General features: G+C 57.3%; 1 protein-coding gene and 1 long non-coding RNA gene across 3 annotated transcripts in view; both read left to right on the forward strand.

Moving 5' to 3' along the window:
- Positions 1–4,509, forward strand: part of LOC117801156 — a 35,608-nt gene extending 31,099 nt beyond the window's left edge. The window contains exon 3 of the long non-coding RNA XR_004623667.1: positions 3,920–4,509. This is a non-coding gene — a long non-coding RNA (uncharacterized LOC117801156). The remainder of the gene's footprint in view (positions 1–3,919) is intronic.
- Positions 4,510–10,410: 5,901 nt separating this feature from the next.
- Positions 10,411–15,367, forward strand: PTMA (prothymosin alpha). Of its 2 annotated transcripts, none has more exons than XM_034641068.1 (5): positions 10,411–10,657; positions 13,399–13,470; positions 13,737–13,833; positions 14,308–14,381; positions 14,621–15,367. In XM_034641068.1, exons 1-5 carry the CDS (start codon positions 10,613–10,615, stop codon positions 14,666–14,668), a joined length of 336 nt encoding a protein of 111 aa, XP_034496959.1. In that variant the 5' UTR covers positions 10,411–10,612; the 3' UTR covers positions 14,669–15,367.
- The last annotated feature ends 2,474 nt before the right edge of the window (positions 15,368–17,841 follow it).

Below are 17,841 nucleotides of genomic sequence, written 5' to 3' on the forward strand. Positions count from 1 at the left end.
ATGTCGCCTGACATGGATGTGGGATACGTGTTCATGGTTGAACTTACAACACAGGTGCACACCCATCGTCTGGAGAGGGGCCTGTTCCAGAGAAGAGCGAAGCTGGGCCAAGGCCGGTTGTGGCCGCTGCGTGCCTGCCATGTGCCGGTCTGCCGCGGCTGTCCGGGCCAGTGGCTACTCCCACTCCGTGCTCCTGTCTGCATAGGCGAGGCGAGCTCCCTCATCTACCCAGAGCCCACGTGGGAGCCAGCAGGCTTGGGGCTTCCTGACCCTGTTTCCAGGGTTTCAGCCTGCAACACTTGGCTCTTTGCCAGCTTTTCCTGCTGAGCCCTCTGCCAGACCAGCCCCCTGACCTCCAGCAGCAAGGACATAGCAGGCAGTCCTGTCTGCTGGATGACTTACATGCGGGGGTGGCCACCGTGAAAAGAGAGAGAACGAGGCCCCCCAGGAGGGGGACCAGAGGGCAGGGGTCAGTGCCTGCAGGGCAGAGCTGGCTGACCTGAGAGCTGATACTACTAACCACTCTGCCACAGTTTCCCGAAAGGCTGCCACAATGAGCTTTGTACCGGAGAAGGGAAATTGCCATCAAGTAATAACAATACAAGTTATCAATATGTTCCAAGTCGTGGGTGCTCTGTCACTGGGATGGGAGCAAAATGACTGCTGCCCAGTGTCCCGGCAAAGCTCAACTGCCCCCATATTCTGCAGAGTGGGTCAGCTCTCTCCACCTTGACCCCAACTCAGCTCCCAGTCCATGTTGGCCCACCCAAGGCTTCAGTGGCTCAGCTGGACTCTGAGGCTCTAAGCCTCAGAGGGCGGCTGGGGCTGTAAAGAGGGCCCTTTCTGCATTTCACTGAGGATTTGTGAGCCCCTCGGGGTCTCGGGCTTCCCCCAGGGAGCCCACTCAGGGAGTGAGGGGGTGCTGGGCTGGATAGTCGCTCTTCCGGCCTGCCTTCGGGTTCTCTGAGGGACCAGCCCCGGCCCAGCTGTGGAATGTCCAGGTTGATGGTCCCAGGAAATGGGCAGGGAGGCTGTGTTCTGAGCTCCAGCAGCTCATTTCTGGGGGTGTTTGGGGCCACACCTCCTTCAGGCTGAGAAGCATAGCAGCACTTGGGGGACACATTCCTGTCACTTGAGGTGAGAGCCAAATCTGAATTATTTGTGTAAATGTCATGAAGGGGGCATGGAGAGGCTGGTTTTTCACTCATCCTTAATGTGCTGAACTTTACCATCTCTTGGAAAGTCCCCCAAAGGACAAGAGATGGTAACAAGAAACAGAAGGTGGGGTGGAAGTGAAGAGTCAGGGAGGGGCAGAATCACCAAGTAACAATGGGGTAGGGATGCTGGGAAGGGCTGGGAAGGAGCCAGTGCTGGGCAGCTGGGGCAGAGCGGGACAACCCGTCTCTACCCCATCAGCACACTTTGGGGGGGGCCTCCATTTCTTCTTCTGTAAAATGGGGCACCTCCCTGGATAGGGGTGAGGCCTACTTGGCATAACCTGTGAGAAAGTGCTTTAGGTATAAAAGGCTCTAGCTGTTTAATTAATTATCACTTAATTAATTTAGACCTCAGTTCTAAAGTTTGTTGAAATGCCTAAAGACCAACAGGAAGAGAATCACGGAAGTTAGGCTAAGCGAAAAGAGGGTAGCAAATATGAAGAAGCCAGGGTTAGGGTTCCTTCCATCAGCCTCAGGGGTTGTTCTGGAACCCAGAAGTGCCCTCAAGGTGGGTGCTGAGCTTCCCACAGCCCAGACAGACAGGGGAATGTGATTCGGTACCAGACAAGGAGGGTCTATAAAGACAGAATGAAACACACTATTCAAGAGAAGTCTTAGGACGTTGTTACTGATTCCCATTTTACAGGGGAGAAAACCGAGAATTGCTGACCCACTCTAAGCCACAGAGGTAGGTGGGGAGCCCTGATCCGATGGGCTCTTACCCTCCCCCCAGGGGGACAGGAGGGAGAGACCCGGAGTTTGCACTCCTAAGCATCAGGCCACACTGTCCTGCTGGTGCTGAGGCTAGAGAGAAGTTTGTCCTGTGGGTCGCTCTAAAAGGAACATTGTACGGTGTTGTACTTCCAGAGCCCAGAGTCAGGCCATGGTGAACAGTAGCCTGGAGAAATGTTCAAGACAGATGTTACCAGTTGTCTACTGATCCCATGAAAAAACTCAATGGAACATCCTAGGAACACTTAGTTTCTAGTAGGCTGATTTTCTGGTGAGCCCTTGGCGGCAAACAGTTGCAAAATGCCCTTCCCCGCCCCCCCAGATCTCCAGGCCACCCTGGAAAAAATCTTGCCCCACAACCAGATATCACCAATCTGGGGAGGACTTCTCTGCAACTCCTACAACCTGAAAGGCACCGGCTGGGGGACGAGGGCCTCAGTTGGTAAAAATAAACTCCTTACTGATCAACAGAGGAAGCCCGAGGATCCCGTCCCTGATGTTTGAGGAGGAGGAGTGGACAGAGGCTGATGGCGGGAGGGGCGCTGAGGACCAGTGACTTTTCCCTCCTGGAGCTATGGGGCTGCACCTGCCAGCAGAGCTCTGGACCCTGACCTGGTTCCAAACCCCAGCTCTGCCACTTACTTTGGGCAGCACCTGCCTGCTCCATGACTCAGTTTCCCCTTTCATAAGGTGGGGATAACTGCAAGCCTCACGGGATTGAACAAGTTAATATGTCTAGAACTCAGAACAATGTCCGGCCCAGAGTTTGCTCAGTGAAGCAGGAGTTGCCGTTCTCATGTGACCGCTCTCCTCTTGCACCTCTGATGTGCTGGGGCTATGACTATGGTCGCTTGTTGTGCCCCCAGTGGGGCAGGGCTGTGGGGTTCCAGTCATGCAACAAAGTGGAAGGGCACACTTGGAATGCCTCTGTTCAGTTGGGGCAAGCCGGGTTTCTGAAGAGCCCCCCTTCCCGGTGCCCCTCTCGCCACACTTTCTCCTTCATGCGCTTGCCTGGCTGGATTCCACGTTGGAACTGCCAAGACTCTCACTCCTGCTCTCGCCCTCACATCTTACCCTGACTTAGGCTCTTGCCGAGCCCTGCCTGCTCCAGGATGTACCCCCTGACCACTCTGGTCTGCCCTGGTCTCTTGAGTTTTCAGAGCCGGTGTCAGATAGGGCCCCAGTCATTCAGTGAGAGGGGGGTGGATGGCACGGGGCCCTGGCAGCCAGGGCTAAGGGGGCTCTATTCCTGGCCAGGAGTCACTCTGCTGGCAAATCAACCTCCCGTTCTGGGTCCCAGTGCCTCCATCTGTAGAATGAGGCTCTTTTCCATCCTCTCCATCTGCGGGGGGCTGGGGGGTGGTTCTTGCCGTAACTGCTTGAAGTGTGTTCGATTTTTTTCTTCTCTGGCATGGAGCAGGTGTCAGCATCCTGGGATGGGGGCTCACTGGAATGTTGGGCCCAATTCCATTTGATTCAGAGCAATTGAACGGTCATTTCTTGAGGAAGTATAGCCAGATCTACAAGGCACAGAGCCACGCCGAGTGGGGGCCCAGAGAGACCGCCCTGCCACCACCAGCTCACAGTATGTGCAGGGCAGTGGGCACTTATGTGACTGTCTAGGTCCAGAGGTCCCCTCTTATTTTAGCCCAGATCATGGGAACAAGGTGGGGATGATACAAGGACTTGCTTAGATCCTTATGCACCCAATTCCTACTGGTGGCCCTGAGAGGAAATGAATAGAGGCATTTCTGAGGGACTGCGGAAAGCAAGCATGGAGACCCCCACTGCTGCTAGAGCAGAGCCGTGCATGAAGCAGAGAGCTCTGGCTAACCAGAAGCCCGGGTTCTCCGTTAACGATGGTTCTTAATGCTTGCCCCTCCCTGCTTTGAGAGCTGCTTCATTTCACGTGGGCTCACTTTTTAACATTAATCATTAATTTCTAATTTCCCTCTTATCTATTTCTGCAGGTATTCAGAACACATTTTACTTTCTATCAGGAATGTCCCTGAAACCAAATTCAGCCTTCATAGTAGTGGTGACTTCTGAAGAACATTCAGAAATACATTTTATCATCCTGAAAAAATCAATGGCGGTAGACCTCCAACAGATCACAGACAGGCCCAAGACTGATTACCACCAAGGTGAGAAATACCCTGGGGGTCTCAAAACCACGTCTAGGCCAAGGCCTTTGCAACTCAGAGTGCTGTGGCCCTGTGAACAGCCCAAGAGCAGGGACAGGCAGCCATGCTGTTTTCTCCCTGGGAGCTGGGCCATATTCTGTCTAGCAAGTGGGAAGACAGAGACCTTGCCAGGAGCCGAGTGGACAGGTAGGTGTCTGGCTGATGCTTTTGAGGGGACACTCTTAAAGTGCCTCAGTGCCAAAAGATGGCATAACCTGGCAAAAGCTGCTAAGAGCCAGTGAATGGTCACAGTGTAAGGCCTAGCTGTAAGGCCTAGCCCCAACATAGCAGTCGAGAGCATGCTGCAGCTGGGGAAAGCACTGGGCTGGCTCTTGGTTCGTGTATGTGAACTCTTTCCTCTCAGGCTTTATTTTATTTTATTTTGTTGATTTATTTGAGGGAGTTTGCGAGAGTGTGAGAGTGGGGGTGGGGCAGAGGCAGAGGAGCAGAGAGAGAATCTTAAGCAGGCTCCATGCTCAGTGTGGAGCCCAACACAGGGCTCCATCTCAAGACTCTGCAATCACGAACTGAGCCGAAATCAAGAGCCGGTTGCTTAACCATCTGAGCCACCCAGGTGCCCCTCCTCTCAGGTTTTAAATGTGTGAGGAGCTCACATTTGCCTGGGAAAGGACTGCCACCTTCTCTTCTCTGGGAAGGTTTGGGTTTTGGGGTAAGGCTTCGTCCTGCTTTGAGATTTTCCGATAGAATTGTCCAAGTGAGATCCTTGCTTTTTCTCCCCTGTGAGATTCGCAGAAAACCTCTTGGAGGAGAGAGTATTTTTGAAAGGAGCCTAAGAAATCTCCCCTTGTTCTAGAGACCCTGGCTCCCACCGGGATCTAGAAACAGTTACGACTGTCAGCTCATGGCAGCCTTCAGTGCACGTGGCAGCTGAGAGCCCTCCGGGAGGGTGTGGGAGGTCCTGATCCCAGCGCCGCCTGCTTGCTCTGTGATCTTCACTAAGCCCCTCAATCCTTCTGCCCTGCCATGTGCAAGCCAAATGCTCCCAGCGTCACCCTGGCTTCTCCACGGCAAAGACAAGCAGAATCCAAGGGGGACGCTGTTTTTGGATCAAGGGCCACAGGACCCTTCTTGGCGGTGGTTACAGATTTCTTCAGAAATGCTATTCTTACCAGCTTGTGAAGAAGGACTGGACCAGTGTGACCAATGTGCCCAGGGTGCCTGGGAGTTTCCTGCTTGTAGCACTAAGAGTTCTATGCCCTGCAGCTACCGGGACAGTTGGTCGCCCTGTCCATACTCCCCTTTGGTGTGAGAAAGTGAGCGAATTCTGGCTGGTGGTGTGTCCTCCCTATCTTACACCTTCTCCCCCCAAATAGGACTGCAGGTGGCTTCTCTGCTGGGGTGAAGGAAAGACCCATTTGAGATTAACAGAGAAGAGGAAAGCAGACACCTCAAGATGTCAAAGAGCCTGCCTCTCCCCAACTTCAAGCTTACTTGGCCTGGGACTTCTGGCCTCGCGGGGGGGCGCACAGACCCTCCTCTAGGGCCCACTAGAGGCCCCTATCCTGCTAGGTTCCCGTGTGGTGCCAGGTGGCAAGAAGGGACAGGAGTGGAGATGCCCAGTTCAAGGTCTCCTCACGTCACATAGGGGTGTTTAACCTTTCCTTGGCTGTTTCGCCCACACAGGCCTTCACGGGCACGGCCACTGATGTGCGTGGCACATGTGCTCCCCCACCCAGTACCTTCACCTGCCAGCGGGATGCTGGGCCCACGCGCTCACACGCGGTAACCAGAGCTTAAGCAAAACACCCACGGAGCTTGAGCTCTGCAGCTAGGCGTGCACACACATGGATGCAGGGAAGCGGAGCCGGGAAACAGCAGGGGCGGGCAGAAGATTCCTAGAGACACCACAGGGGGCACGTGCATGGGGGGTCCAGCACGAGTGTGCTCGGGAGGCGGCAGTGGCCATGGACACAGCACCCACACCTCCCCCAGCCTCCTTATCTAGTCTCCAACCAGAGCTCCGGGTTGGCATCAGTCTGGGGGCAGGCCCTGAATGTCAGGAGATGTCCCCCACCCTCTACCTGCCAGGCAGGAGCCTCTTGGGGCTGCCAGACCTGTGTGGGTACCAGGGCCTTCTGGCACAGCTCCTCAGGAGAATGGGCAGGCCCGGACGTGCTGCACAAGGGAGCAGGAGTGTGGGGGGTGGCTCTTACACAATCCCATCCGGGCTCAGCAAGGCGGGAGAGTTGAAAGGCCCCTGGCAGCTCCCCAGGCCCTTATGCCCGGGCAAGGAAACCACAGCCTGAAATGCCTGGGTTTCTGAAGGGCGGGAAGGCGGGATTTTTTGAGGTCTGCTCCACTCAGGCTGCCTCCCAGCCTCTGTCATTCCTCTGAGGCCAGAGGGGCTGCCAAGCATGTCAGGCACCGAATCACAGGCTTCCAGAAACTCAGCTAGGCTGGTGCCCTCATTTCCCACTGAATATGGGAAGGATTTGTTGAAGATTTGCCCAGATACCTGCAAGCAATGAAACCAATCCACTGAGGTACAGAGAGCAGCTGGAAAATGGGGTCCCAAGAACACTGATGATGTTCCTGGATGTGCCAGACACTATTTCAAGCACTTCCTGAATATTAACCAGTTCAGTTCCCACCATAACCCTGGAGGGTAGGCCCTGTCATTGTCATTTCCATTCTTTAGAGGTGCGGAAATAACTTGCCCAGGTCAACAAAGCTAGTGTGTGGCATGACGGATATGACCCAAGCAGCTTTACCAGCATTTATATCCTTTTTGGTCTTTTGGGAATCAAGCAGAATTGTGAGACAACCAATTAGGAATACCCTGGAAATGGCTTAGGAGCAAGGGTTGCAAACTTTAAGTGCCTATAGGGCCAGGCAGGTGAAATAAATGTGTGACTCAGGCCTGGTGGGGAGAGGCCTGTGGTCTCAACTGGAGAATGTGTAGGCAACCCAGAGATGTCCCAATACAAATTTCTTAAAATAAAGCTTGCCTGGAGGCCATTTGCCACAACCCCTCCCCCCCCCCAAACACACCCCTGATCATAGAGCAGCTCTAACATAAGCCTACTGCACCCGGACATGCACCAGGAAATGTGGCCTAACAGGGCATATCAGCTTGTCTTGGGGGTTTGAAAGAACACAGAAGCAGCAAAGGACAGAGATGCATTGGTGAGTGGAAGTGACAGAGGACAGGAAGAACAACCGATTTAGAAACAGCAAAGATGATGTGAGTTGCCTGTTCCTGGAGGAAGGAGGCTCTTGATGGCCTAAAGAACTCCACCACTTATGAGCCCAAGAAGGTCCAGGGAGGCCACTTCTGCTCCAGGACTCATCTAACAAGACAGGGTCCTCCATTTTAGGATGTTAGTCCCAGCCTGGTCACTGATTCACTTGGTTATTTCGAGTGCCTTGCTATAATCCCTTGGTCTGCTTTTTTGACTTGTTACAAGTAAAGCAATAGCATATTAGAGGTTGAACGTACAAATTTGCTGATTTTCAATTGGTTTTGACCTACAAAAACATCAGTTTCATATGATTCAACCCTATAATTGTCCTGTCTACCTTGCAAGGTGCAGAGGATAAATGAAAATGTTTGAAGCATGAGCCAAAGATTCACTGCCATGTACACAGCAGGCACCCAGTGAATGCTTGGTAAATGTAAATACTGGTTCCAGAACCAGGTGGTCATGAGCCTTCCTTACCGCTTCTAGCAAAGCCAACTGCCTGGGGACAGGGTCAGGCAAAGCAGCTCTTCGAGGGAAATTCACGTTCACCCAGCACCTCCCGGCAGTTTGCTCCAGTGCATCCCGTCCCCACTCCCCACACCCCCCACCCCCGCCCAGGCCAGAATCCAGAAGTCATCTCCAGTTTTCAGCTTGGACACAGAGACGACTGCCCAAAGCCACCATCTGGGGAGGAAAGAAGCCTCAATCGCTTAGATGTGGCACAGACCAAGCTCTCGGGGTATCCGGGTTTTGTGGACTGAACAATCCCTTCTAGGGTAACCGGAACTTAATGGATGCACCGCAGGTAGAAGACGCTGTCCTGCCTCATTTCCCATGCCGCACAATCCCTCCACTTCTCGGAAGGCTGTGGCACAAAGGAGGGGGTCACAGCGGCAGCGGCCGAAGAGCCCTTTCCTCCTTTGGGGCGAAAGGCGGCCCCAGGTCTGCGCCGCAATAAAGGCCACCAGCCGGTGGAGGGAGGGTACCGAACAAAGAGTTGGGACGCGTGGCCCTCGGGGACACCACTGGGAGTCCCTTGGATTGGCGCGCGCCCACCCTGGGGAAAATTCCACTTCCAGGCATTGGGGTACCTGGGGGCAGAACTGAGACCGGCGGGCGCCCCCTCCGCTGCCGCGTACCCGGGACGGGATGGCGACCGCCAAGCAACAGGAGGTGGTGCGGCTCTCCCGCCCTGTCCAACACCTGTCCAACGTTTCTCCCGGCCAAAGGACAGGGAGCATGGGCTTCTCTTCCCAGAGGACAAGTCTCTCGGGAAAGCCCCAACAGCCGGACTGACAGATGTGAACCAGGATGCGGGCCTGACGCGTGCGGGACAGGGGAAGTGGGGAGGGGGCCCAGACCCAGGTGGCGCCCCGGCACTCCGCGCCTCCTCCAGGCCGGGAAGGGGAGTCCGGGGCCAGAGGAGGCAGTCGGCGAGTGCGTGGTAAGCTCCGCAAAGGAAGTCTCGGGGTGGGAATGGGGTCAGCAAGAACCAAGAAGGGCGACTCGGTCTCTCCTCCCGTTCCTCACTTGAAGTTCTACTGGACTTGGCTTCCGTCCCTCCTCCACGACTTCAGACTCCGGGTTTTCTCCATTCCCAGATCCACGGCCCCAAGAGACAGACAGCGGAACCTGCCAATGGCAGGACGCAAAGCGTCAACTTTGTGTTCGCCCGCCACTCTCAGCCAGTGCGCGCCCGTTTCTCCAGAGTCCCGCCTTCCGTGTCGGGCGCCCCCTTCTGGCAATACGGGGACGAACCCTATCTGTCGCCATGTTGAGTGCGGCACGGTTATTAATATTTTTTTTTCTGGAACATTTTCCCACCTATTCTGATCTTTCTTCTCACACAGCTGGTTTCTTAGTTCGACAGTCAAGTGCGGTGACGATAAAGAGGGTGTAACCTGTGGTCTTCGGATTGTGCGCGTGATCCGATCGCCACGTCACGCCACGCTTGCCGAGCCCAACGCCATCTTGAGTGTGGCGCCTAGATGGTTCCCTTCTCAGGGCTCCGCGTGGTTCTTTAAATGGCGCCCCAAACTTCAAGGAGTCCCCAAGGACTAGACCAAGTGGTCTAAGAGGGCGATTATTTCCCCCAGTAAACTCTTCAGTGTATAAGTTTATGTGCCCCTCCCAGCCCCTTAAGTGGGGTGAGAGAGGGTAGACTCGATGGCCAGGCCCTAGAGGAGGCTCCCTGAGGCTGTCGCGACGGCAGTGACCGCTCGGGACAGGCGCTGTCCAAAGGCCTGGAGTGCGGAGACTGCTGCGTGGTGCGACGTCCGTGGGCTGTCCCGTTCGAAGGCAGGAGCCCGCACCAGCCCACGAGTCCCCTCGAAGCATGAATCTCAGATTGTGTGTGTGCTTGGTACGGAGCCCGCTTTTCGGCTGGCTCAGGCGGCCAACGCCGGGGCTAGTGGTGGGCAATGGGGTCACCTCTTCAAAGACCCGGGGCACCTGGGGCTGGGTAAAGGGTGTGGACGAGGTAGAGACGGGGCGTCCGAGGAGCGCGGGTCTCGGCCTCGCGCCCTCACTGCTCGTCGCAGGGCTTCCACCCACTTGCACTGGGACAATTCTCGGTCGAAGGTGCCCCGGCGCGGGGGGCGGGCACCTCCCCGGGCACTGCACAGGGCACCGCCCCGGGCGAGCGCAGCCCAGCACCCGGCTTCCCCTCCCCCTCGCTGGCAGCCGTCGTGCGCGCCGGCCACTGCCTCCTCTTCCCTCCCCCTCCTTCCGAGCAGCAGCGGGGAGAGGAGGACGGGGGGCTGGGCGGGCGGCTTTGCCGCGCTTTGGCTTTCTGCGTCAGCAGCCCCAGCAAAACAGCGACGGGAGCGCGCGCCCGGAGCGCGCTCGTGCGCCCCTCCCCCGCGGCGCCGGCGCCGCTGAGACCCGGCAAACTAAGGCCCTGAATGACAGTGCGGCCGGCGACTGCGCAGCGCGGGACGCACCAAGGCACTGCCGCTTTAAGCACGCTTGCCCATTGTTCGGAATCGAGCCAATGAGCGAGCGCCCGCTCCCTGCGCTCAGCCAATAACGTTCGGGCAGAGGAGGCCGAGCGCCGCCCACTAATCTATATTAAAGGTTCTGGCGCCGCGTGAGTTCCCCACTGGCTGCTCTGAAAAGCCATCTTTGCATTGTTCCCGTGTCGGGCTCCCCGTTCGCCGCAACCACCTCCGCCGCGCGCCTCCTCCGCCACCGCGGACTCCGGCAGCTTTCTCGCCAGAGTCCTCGAACTCTTGCTTTCTTTTTAATCCGCTGCATCGGATCACCGGCGTGCCCCATCATGTCAGACGCGGCCGTGGACACCAGCTCCGAGATCACCACCAAGGTGAGCTTGGACGCCGCCCGCCCCTTCGGGGTCCGCGCGCTGCTGCCGCCGGAGCGGTGTTTGGCGCGCGCGCGGCGGCTGGGCTGCCCCAAGCCCGCTGTCTCTTCCTCCCGCGGAGAGACCTCTCGCTCCTGGCCTAGGCCCCCAGGCAACCCACTCTTTTGTGTGCGGGGGAGGGGGCGGGAAGCCCGGCGGCAGGCGTGTTGCCCGTCGGGGAGTGGGCCGGGCGCCCTCGGGGCCCTGGGGGGCGGGCGCGGGGGCTGAGGGGCTCGGGTAGTGGCTTTTCCACAGCTCCTGAAACTTGTTTGTGAGTCGTCTGAACGGTGGCGGGAGGAGAGGGGCCGGGTTGGGGGTCGTCAGTTCGCAGGGTGCACGGAAATAACTTTGAAACTCGAGCGCTTTTGGAATCGGAAGTGCTGGGGGGGGGCCCGTGTGCGGGCGCGGGCCGGCTGCGGGAAGTGGCGGCTCCGCAACGAGCGCCGGCGGCGCTGCTCTTTGTTCCGAGCCGGGCCGCCTCGTTTCGCGCCTTGCGGTGGGTCCGCGGTGGTTTATCTGGACTAAGCTCTGATAAGGCGGAGTGAGGCAGCGGGTCGGCCGACCGCGACGTCGATTGTCTCCGCGGAGGTGTGAAGGTCTCCTCCGCCCTGGGTGCCCTTAGGGAGGGCGGGGGTAGGCGTCCTTCGGGGAGAGTGCGCTGGGAGCAGCCGCCCAGCTTAAATAATTGACCAGCGGTGCCGGGTTTGGCTGTGGAGGAGGCGAGCCCACGCGCCGTTGGGAGGAAACGGAAAGTGAAGGAACGGCGCGCCGGGGCGACGATGGGCGCCCCCCGCGGCTGCCCGGGAGTACCGTGTGCGAGGCCGCTCCGGAGGCGAGGCGGACGAACAAAAGCTATGGCAGCGGCTGATCGGTTGCACGGCCGAGCCGGGCGCCGGGGGTTGTCGGGGCCTGGTGCTGCGGGTTCACTGCCCTCGGTTTTGAGCTTCTGCGCGTTTGGCGCAGCTCTGGTTCTGCGCGCCGGGTCATTCCCGCGGCCCGCGCGGGGAGCGTCTCGTCTCCGCCCTCGGCGGGAGCGCGGCACTTTAAGGCAGGTCGGCTTTTTTACCTAAGGCTCTGGTCCGCGCCCCTCTCGTGCCCCGCTAGGGACGGGCAGGAGTCACCTTGGCGTCTCCTTAACCTCTGTGCCCCTGGCGTCACCTCTGGCTTTCTCCCAGGGGTGACTCCCCCGGCGGAGTGGAGCTTGCGACTGGGATCTCCGCAAGGGATCCAGCCGGCCCCCTCTGGGCCCAGCCCGGGAACTAGTTGGGTGGGGGGAGGGTCGGCCCTCCCCCGTGCGGACCTCCGTGTTCGTTTTCCTCCAAGGTGATTTCCCGCCGGGAGCAATAAATAGCCCCGTGGAGCGCGTCCCCGACGGCCTCGGGCTGCGGGACCGAGAAAGCCCCGTGGACTTCGGGGCGGCCTCCCGCGGGACTTTGCCCGCCAAAAGCAGAGAGGCTGGCCCGCGTATCGATGCCGGCGGTGGGCACGTCAAGAGGCCGGGAAAGACCGGCGCGCAGCTCGCGCGGCGGTGGGTCCAGCGCAGCCCGCAGGCTCGGGGTCTCCAGGGTCAGGGGCGCAATCGGCGGCCCTGGGCCACGTGCTCCGCGCGCGCGGTGCGTGCCGAGGCGCGCGCAAAGCCCGCCGGGCGGGGGCTGCGCGCCTGCGCGTAGCGTTCTCCCCGCCCCCACCCGCTCCCCGGGGCTTCGGCCGCCAGGGGGCGGGAGCGGGCGGTGCCGGGGTTTGCGGCCCGCCGGCCGGTGGTAATAGGGCAGACAGGTGCCCGGGGGCCGCTCACTGGACGGAGTCCGAGCTGCGTCCGGCCCGACTGCCTGTTTGTGTTGGCGGTCTGATCGGCAGGGCCAGGTGGAAAAAGTTACGGGGCTGCGGGGCGCCTGCGGCGGCGGTTGCCCTTTGGAAAGCGGACTAGGTCCGCTCCTCGAGGTGTGGTCTGACGGGCCCTGAGAGCCGCCGCGCACACCGCGAGACGTCGGGAGGGAGGTGGAGCGCACCGGGCGGCGCGTTTCTGAACAAGGGTCGAGTACCTTAAGTCCGGGCATATTTCCCGGCGAGGATCTGAGACTTCCTGGGACAGCTGTCACATACAGGGATTGGTGGGCTTGGGTCTTTTCAGAGACCTGCGCTGCCGTGGTTCTGGTGCTTAGCTTGGCTGTGAGGACTTGAGACAGCCCCCTCAGTTTTGCCTGTTAGCTCCCTCCCATTCCCTTCCCGGGCTAGCCCGCCCACGGGACTTCTCCCGCAGTGCCCGGGGCCTCCCTCCCTTACCTTATTTATTTATGGCACATACCTGCTGTCTTCCAAGAAGGATTTGTGATAGGCGGAGCTCCCTCTGGTTGGAAACCAGCCTGTGATGGGTGTGCGGGTGAAGTGTTCCCGGGCTTGTCTGCCCGGCCAGACGGGTTTAAGGCCCTGGTGCCACATGGCTTTTGTCCTAAGAAGCGTGAGTGAAGGGACAGTCGGAACAACTGCAGGGGGCTCTTTTGGTGTGTTTCTTAAGGGTTGAAAAATCGGAGGAAACACCACAGACACGCTGGGTATCCTGTGGCCCCTCCTTCCCGTGTTTCCAAGTGTAACGGGGCTGTTAGGACATCCAGATCCGCGCTGCATTCATACCCTAGGGTCCTGGGCTTCTTTGCCAGCCCAGGGTTTCTCAAAAGACTTACTGGTTCCCTCTTAACTTTTTGAAGGACTTAAAGGAGAAGAAGGAAGTTGTGGAGGAGGCAGAGAATGGAAGAGACGCTCCTGCTAATGGGAACGCTGTGAGTGTCCACCTTGCCCATGATGCTTAGCCGCTCCTGGCCAGGGAGTTCTCTCACTCCAGCTTGGGCTTAGTCTGGGGTGAGCGAGGAGGCTGAGCCCTTGGGTAGTTCCTGCATCACGGTCTCCTGGTGGAGCTTTAGGAAGAGGAGCTGAGATCTTTTGCCTGGTCTGTGGGCTGCAGATGCGTTGTGTGGGCTCTGGGGGAAGGGATGGGGCAGGGGTGGTGATCTGTTCTCACTAACAACCTGGTATGTTTTCTGTCGAGGAGAATGAGGAAAATGGGGAGCAGGAGGCCGAAAACGAAGTAGATGAAGAAGAGGAAGAAGGGGGGGAGGAGGAGGAGGAGGAGGAGGAAGGCGATGGTGAGTAGCCTTGTTTGTCTCCCCTTTTAGGGGGTACCTTTCCCTGGCCTGTCTAGCAAAGGGCAGGAATTGGGGGTTCCTGGGGTTGGAGACCAGTGGACCATCTGCAGCTGGGTTAATACTGTGGGGCTAGGACTTTTCTGGTTTTAGGCTAGTGAAGTGAAGCTATGCCCCACACACCCAGGCTCCCACTGGTGTGTTCCACACACTGATCTGTTGCTCTTTCCTCGTCTGGAGACAAGTGCCTGTATGGGTGGCAAGGCACCCTGACTGCCTCGTTTGTCAGGCAGCAGAGATCAGGGATATTCCTCTTCCCTGGAGAATGTGTCATTGGGAGGTCCCCTGAGGAGCTGTGGTGTTCTGTCCCCACCCCACCCAAGTTCAGGCTGTCACTGGGTGGGTAGATTCCACCAAGATTCTTCCTGGTTGCTTGAGGGAAGGCAGCGTGGTTTACCCTGGGGTTTGCTTCTGCAGGTGAGGAAGAGGATGGAGATGAAGATGAGGAGGCCGAGGCAGCTACGGGCAAACGGGCAGCTGAAGATGATGAGGTGGGTTCTGGCTTGGGTAGGGGTTGGGATCCGAGGCGCGATAGCCAGAGGGGCTGATTTTGGTGGTGTGGCCCTGAAAGGCTTCCTTATCTTGGGCAGGAACAGGAAGGAACCTAGGCCTTCCTTCCCAGAGCTCTGGAAGCCTCTGGAGCAGCCAGTGCCTGGCCCTTGCCTCTGCCCGCAGGTGTGGGGATGGGTCCTGTGGGCTGCAGGGTCCCTGACCATCTTTCTCTGCGCAGGATGACGATGTCGACACCAAGAAGCAGAAGACTGATGAGGATGACTAGACAGCAAAAAAGGAAAAGTTAAACTTAACAAAAAAAAGGCCACCGTGACCTATTCACCCTCCACTTCCCGTCTCAGAATCTAAACGTGGTCACCTTCGAGTAGAGAGTCCCGCCCGCCTGCCCAACGCGGGCAGCGCCACCCGCAGATGACACACGCTCTCCGCCACCCAACCAAAACCACAACGTGAATTTGCAACAGGGGAGGAAAAAAGAACCAAAACTTCCAAGGCCCTGCTTTTTTTCTTAAAAGTACTTTAAAAAGGAAAATTTGTTTGTATTTTTTATTTACATTTTATATTTTTGTACATATTGTTAGGGGTCAGCCATTTTTAATGATCTCGGATGACCAAACCAGCCTTCGGAGCGTTCTCTGTCCTACTTCTGACTTTACTTGTGGTGTGACCATGTTCATTATAATCTCAAAGGAGAAAAAAAACCTTGTAAAAAAAGCAAAAACAACAACAAAAAAACAATCTTATTCCGAGCATTCCAGTAACTTTTTTTGTGTATGTACTTAGCTGTACTATAAGTAGTTGGTTTGTATGAGATGGTTAAAAAGGCCAAAGATAAAAGGTTTCTTTTTTTCCTTTTTTGTCTATGAAGTTGCTGTTTATTTTTTTTGGCCTGTTTGATGTATGTGTGAAACAATGTTGTCCAACAATAAACCGGAATTTTATTTTGCTGAGTTGTTCTAACAAAGCTGTCTCAAGCCTGGTTTTTCTGCGTTTCAATTTCTCTAGACCGGAGGATGGGGCAAGGACAGCGGGGGTGGGGGCGGGGATTGGGAGGATCTTGAGCTCAGGCCCAGCTGTATTTCCTGGGGATAGTGTGCTGAAGACCCCAGCTCGCAAGGAGGATGGCTGTGCCCTTTGGGCAGCATGGTGGGTGGCCGTGGAGATGAGACTGAGCTGCCGCCGGCCTCCGAGCATGTGGGAGGGCCCTGGAGTTAGGGTTTGTGAAGGAGAAGCTGCTTACTGGGGTTGGTCTACTGATGCTACCAAGAGCCTTTCCCCAGGACCATGTTATTGGATGCCAGGTGGATCGGGGCGCCCTGGAGGCAGGGTCCGAATCCTCAGGCACTCCAGAGGAACGGGCTACATGAGGCGCATGAGTGGGTGGGTGGTGGCATGGGCCAAGACCCCAGACAAGTCACCTCCCAGTGGGACAACCCATAACTGGCCTTCCTCCTGGGTCCTCACCTAATTAGTTTGGTGACAATGGCTCCCCCTGGTGGTGGCATATGGCACCTTGTCCCCTTGGACTTCCCTTTTCAGGGCACTTGCGGCCTTGCCCTAATTCATCAAGCTCTTGCCTGGAGAAAGCCGTGGACTGCAGGCAGGCCAGCCTTCCCCTTGAGCACAGCTGAAGGTGGTAAGTAGTGGTGAGCACTGGTTGCAGTGAGTCAGGAACACTAACTGAAGTGGGGGTGAAGCGGGGGGGGGGGAGGGAAGCTCGAGCCCTCAGGGAAGGGAGATGTTAGCGCCCACTAAGCCTCCTGTGCTTATTCCCTTGCCTGGGGCCTGAAGACAAGCTTCACAAGCAGAAGTCCCTTGCCAGCCTCCATAGTGTGCCCAAGTTGTCATGTTCCCATTCTCTGGGGGGTCAGTGAGGGTTGACACCCTAAGCTGTTGGGGGTGCTGAGAATGGGCGACTGGGCTCACTTTGTGGGGCAATCTATTCGCTGAGTGTGTAAAAGTAAGGGTTCTGCCACCAGCTAGGTGATCCTGGGTCTCATCTCCTTTGTCACTCCTGAATGTAGTGGGGTTTTTGTTTTTTGTCTTTTTGAGACTTTTTGGGGGAGGGAGAGTCGGAGTGAGAGGGAGGGAGAATCTCCCGCAGACTCCCTATTGAGCATGGAGCCCGATGTGGGGCTCGGGATGTGGGGCTCGGGGCTCGTTCCTACAATCCTGAGATGGGACCGAGCTGACGCTCAAGCGACTGAGCCACCCAGGTGCCCCCTGAATGCAGTCTTAAAGATGACTTTCTCAGGAGTCCAAGTGAGACACTGAAGGGAAAGGGGGAGCAGAATTGGGGTGGGGCACAGAATCCTTGGGCTGGAGTGCCTGAGCCTACCCCACAGGCAGGAATGGCTGTGGGCAGAGGACGAGGGGGACAGAGAAGCCATGCACGCTCCCTACTCACTCCTGTCCCCCTACACTCCGGCCATGTGGGAGTTCTTGCCTCACATTTGAGCTGACTTACCACCATATCCAAAGAAAAGCCTGGGACCCCAGTTTCTGCTGATATCCACCCCCATAGCCCTCCCGTCTTCCTCTCCCTTTCTCAGGCCCCCACTCTCTTCGTTAGGGAGTCTTCAAGACACCTATGGGCAGCGAGGGTGGGAGAGTGATGCAGTTAACTGAGGTATCCATCCACAACTCCTTAAGGACCATCTCTGGATAAGGGGACCCTGAGCACAAAGACGGGGACCTGAGAGCAGAGAGGGCTTCCCTGGGGAGGCGGCATTAAAGCTGAGACTGGAAGGGCCAGGAGGATGAGAAAGGAGATGGGGGACAGTTTGGGGGGGCAGGAGTGCTGAATGGGCAGGCCCTGGTGCAGGAGGGTGCTCAGGGTACACAGGCAAAGGGGGCGGGGAGTCTGCGGACCAGGTACTGAGGTAGGATTCGGGGAAGCCAGGGAATGGTTTTAGGCAGAAAAGCTCCCTGGAAAGCATCATAGTGACATCTGTAGAGGCAGGGGACCTGGATTACGGGGAAGTGTCAGGTGGAAGAGAAGCAGGTGCATTTAAGATATCACATGGGGTAGGGGTGGCTGGGTGGCTCAGTTGGTTAAGTGTCTGCCGTCTGCTTCTCCCTCTGCCCCTCACCCTGCTCGTGCTCTCTCTCCCTCCCATTCTCTCTCTCTCTTGTTCTTGTTCTCTTTCAAAAAACTAAAATAAAAAGATACCATATGGGGTAAAGTGTCAAGACTTGGGGACTGAATGGGTGTTGGAGGCAAGGATCCCCTAGGCTCTGGCCTGAGCCCTGCAGCACAGGGAGGAGCCATTTACCATGTGGAAGGGGCTGGAGATGAAGGTCTACAGCTGCGTGGAGACCTTACTGTGTTTGAGGTGAATCGTCAGAGGCTGTTGGGTGCACAGGTCCGGAAGGCCGGAGAGAGGCCCGGGCTGGGCCAGAGTGGTGGAGGCCGAGGTATGAACAAGATAGGCCAGG

Source organism: Ailuropoda melanoleuca, chromosome 2 (assembly GCF_002007445.2).
Source record: "Ailuropoda melanoleuca isolate Jingjing chromosome 2, ASM200744v2, whole genome shotgun sequence".
Taxonomy (NCBI): domain Eukaryota; kingdom Metazoa; phylum Chordata; class Mammalia; order Carnivora; family Ursidae; genus Ailuropoda; species Ailuropoda melanoleuca.

What these genes read in the sequence shown, in the direction of transcription:
- PTMA (XM_034641068.1), top strand. Translation starts at nt 10,613, where the DNA reads ATGTCAGACGCGGCCGTGGACACCAGCTCCGAGATCACCACCAAG. An exon ending in CTCCTGCTAATGGGAACGCT is followed by an intron (nt 13,471 to 13,736) that starts GTGAGTGTCCAC and finishes TTTTCTGTCGAG; the next exon opens with GAGAATGAGGAAAATGGGGA. An exon ending in GGAGGAGGAGGAAGGCGATG is followed by an intron (nt 13,834 to 14,307) that starts GTGAGTAGCCTT and finishes TTGCTTCTGCAG; the next exon opens with GTGAGGAAGAGGATGGAGAT.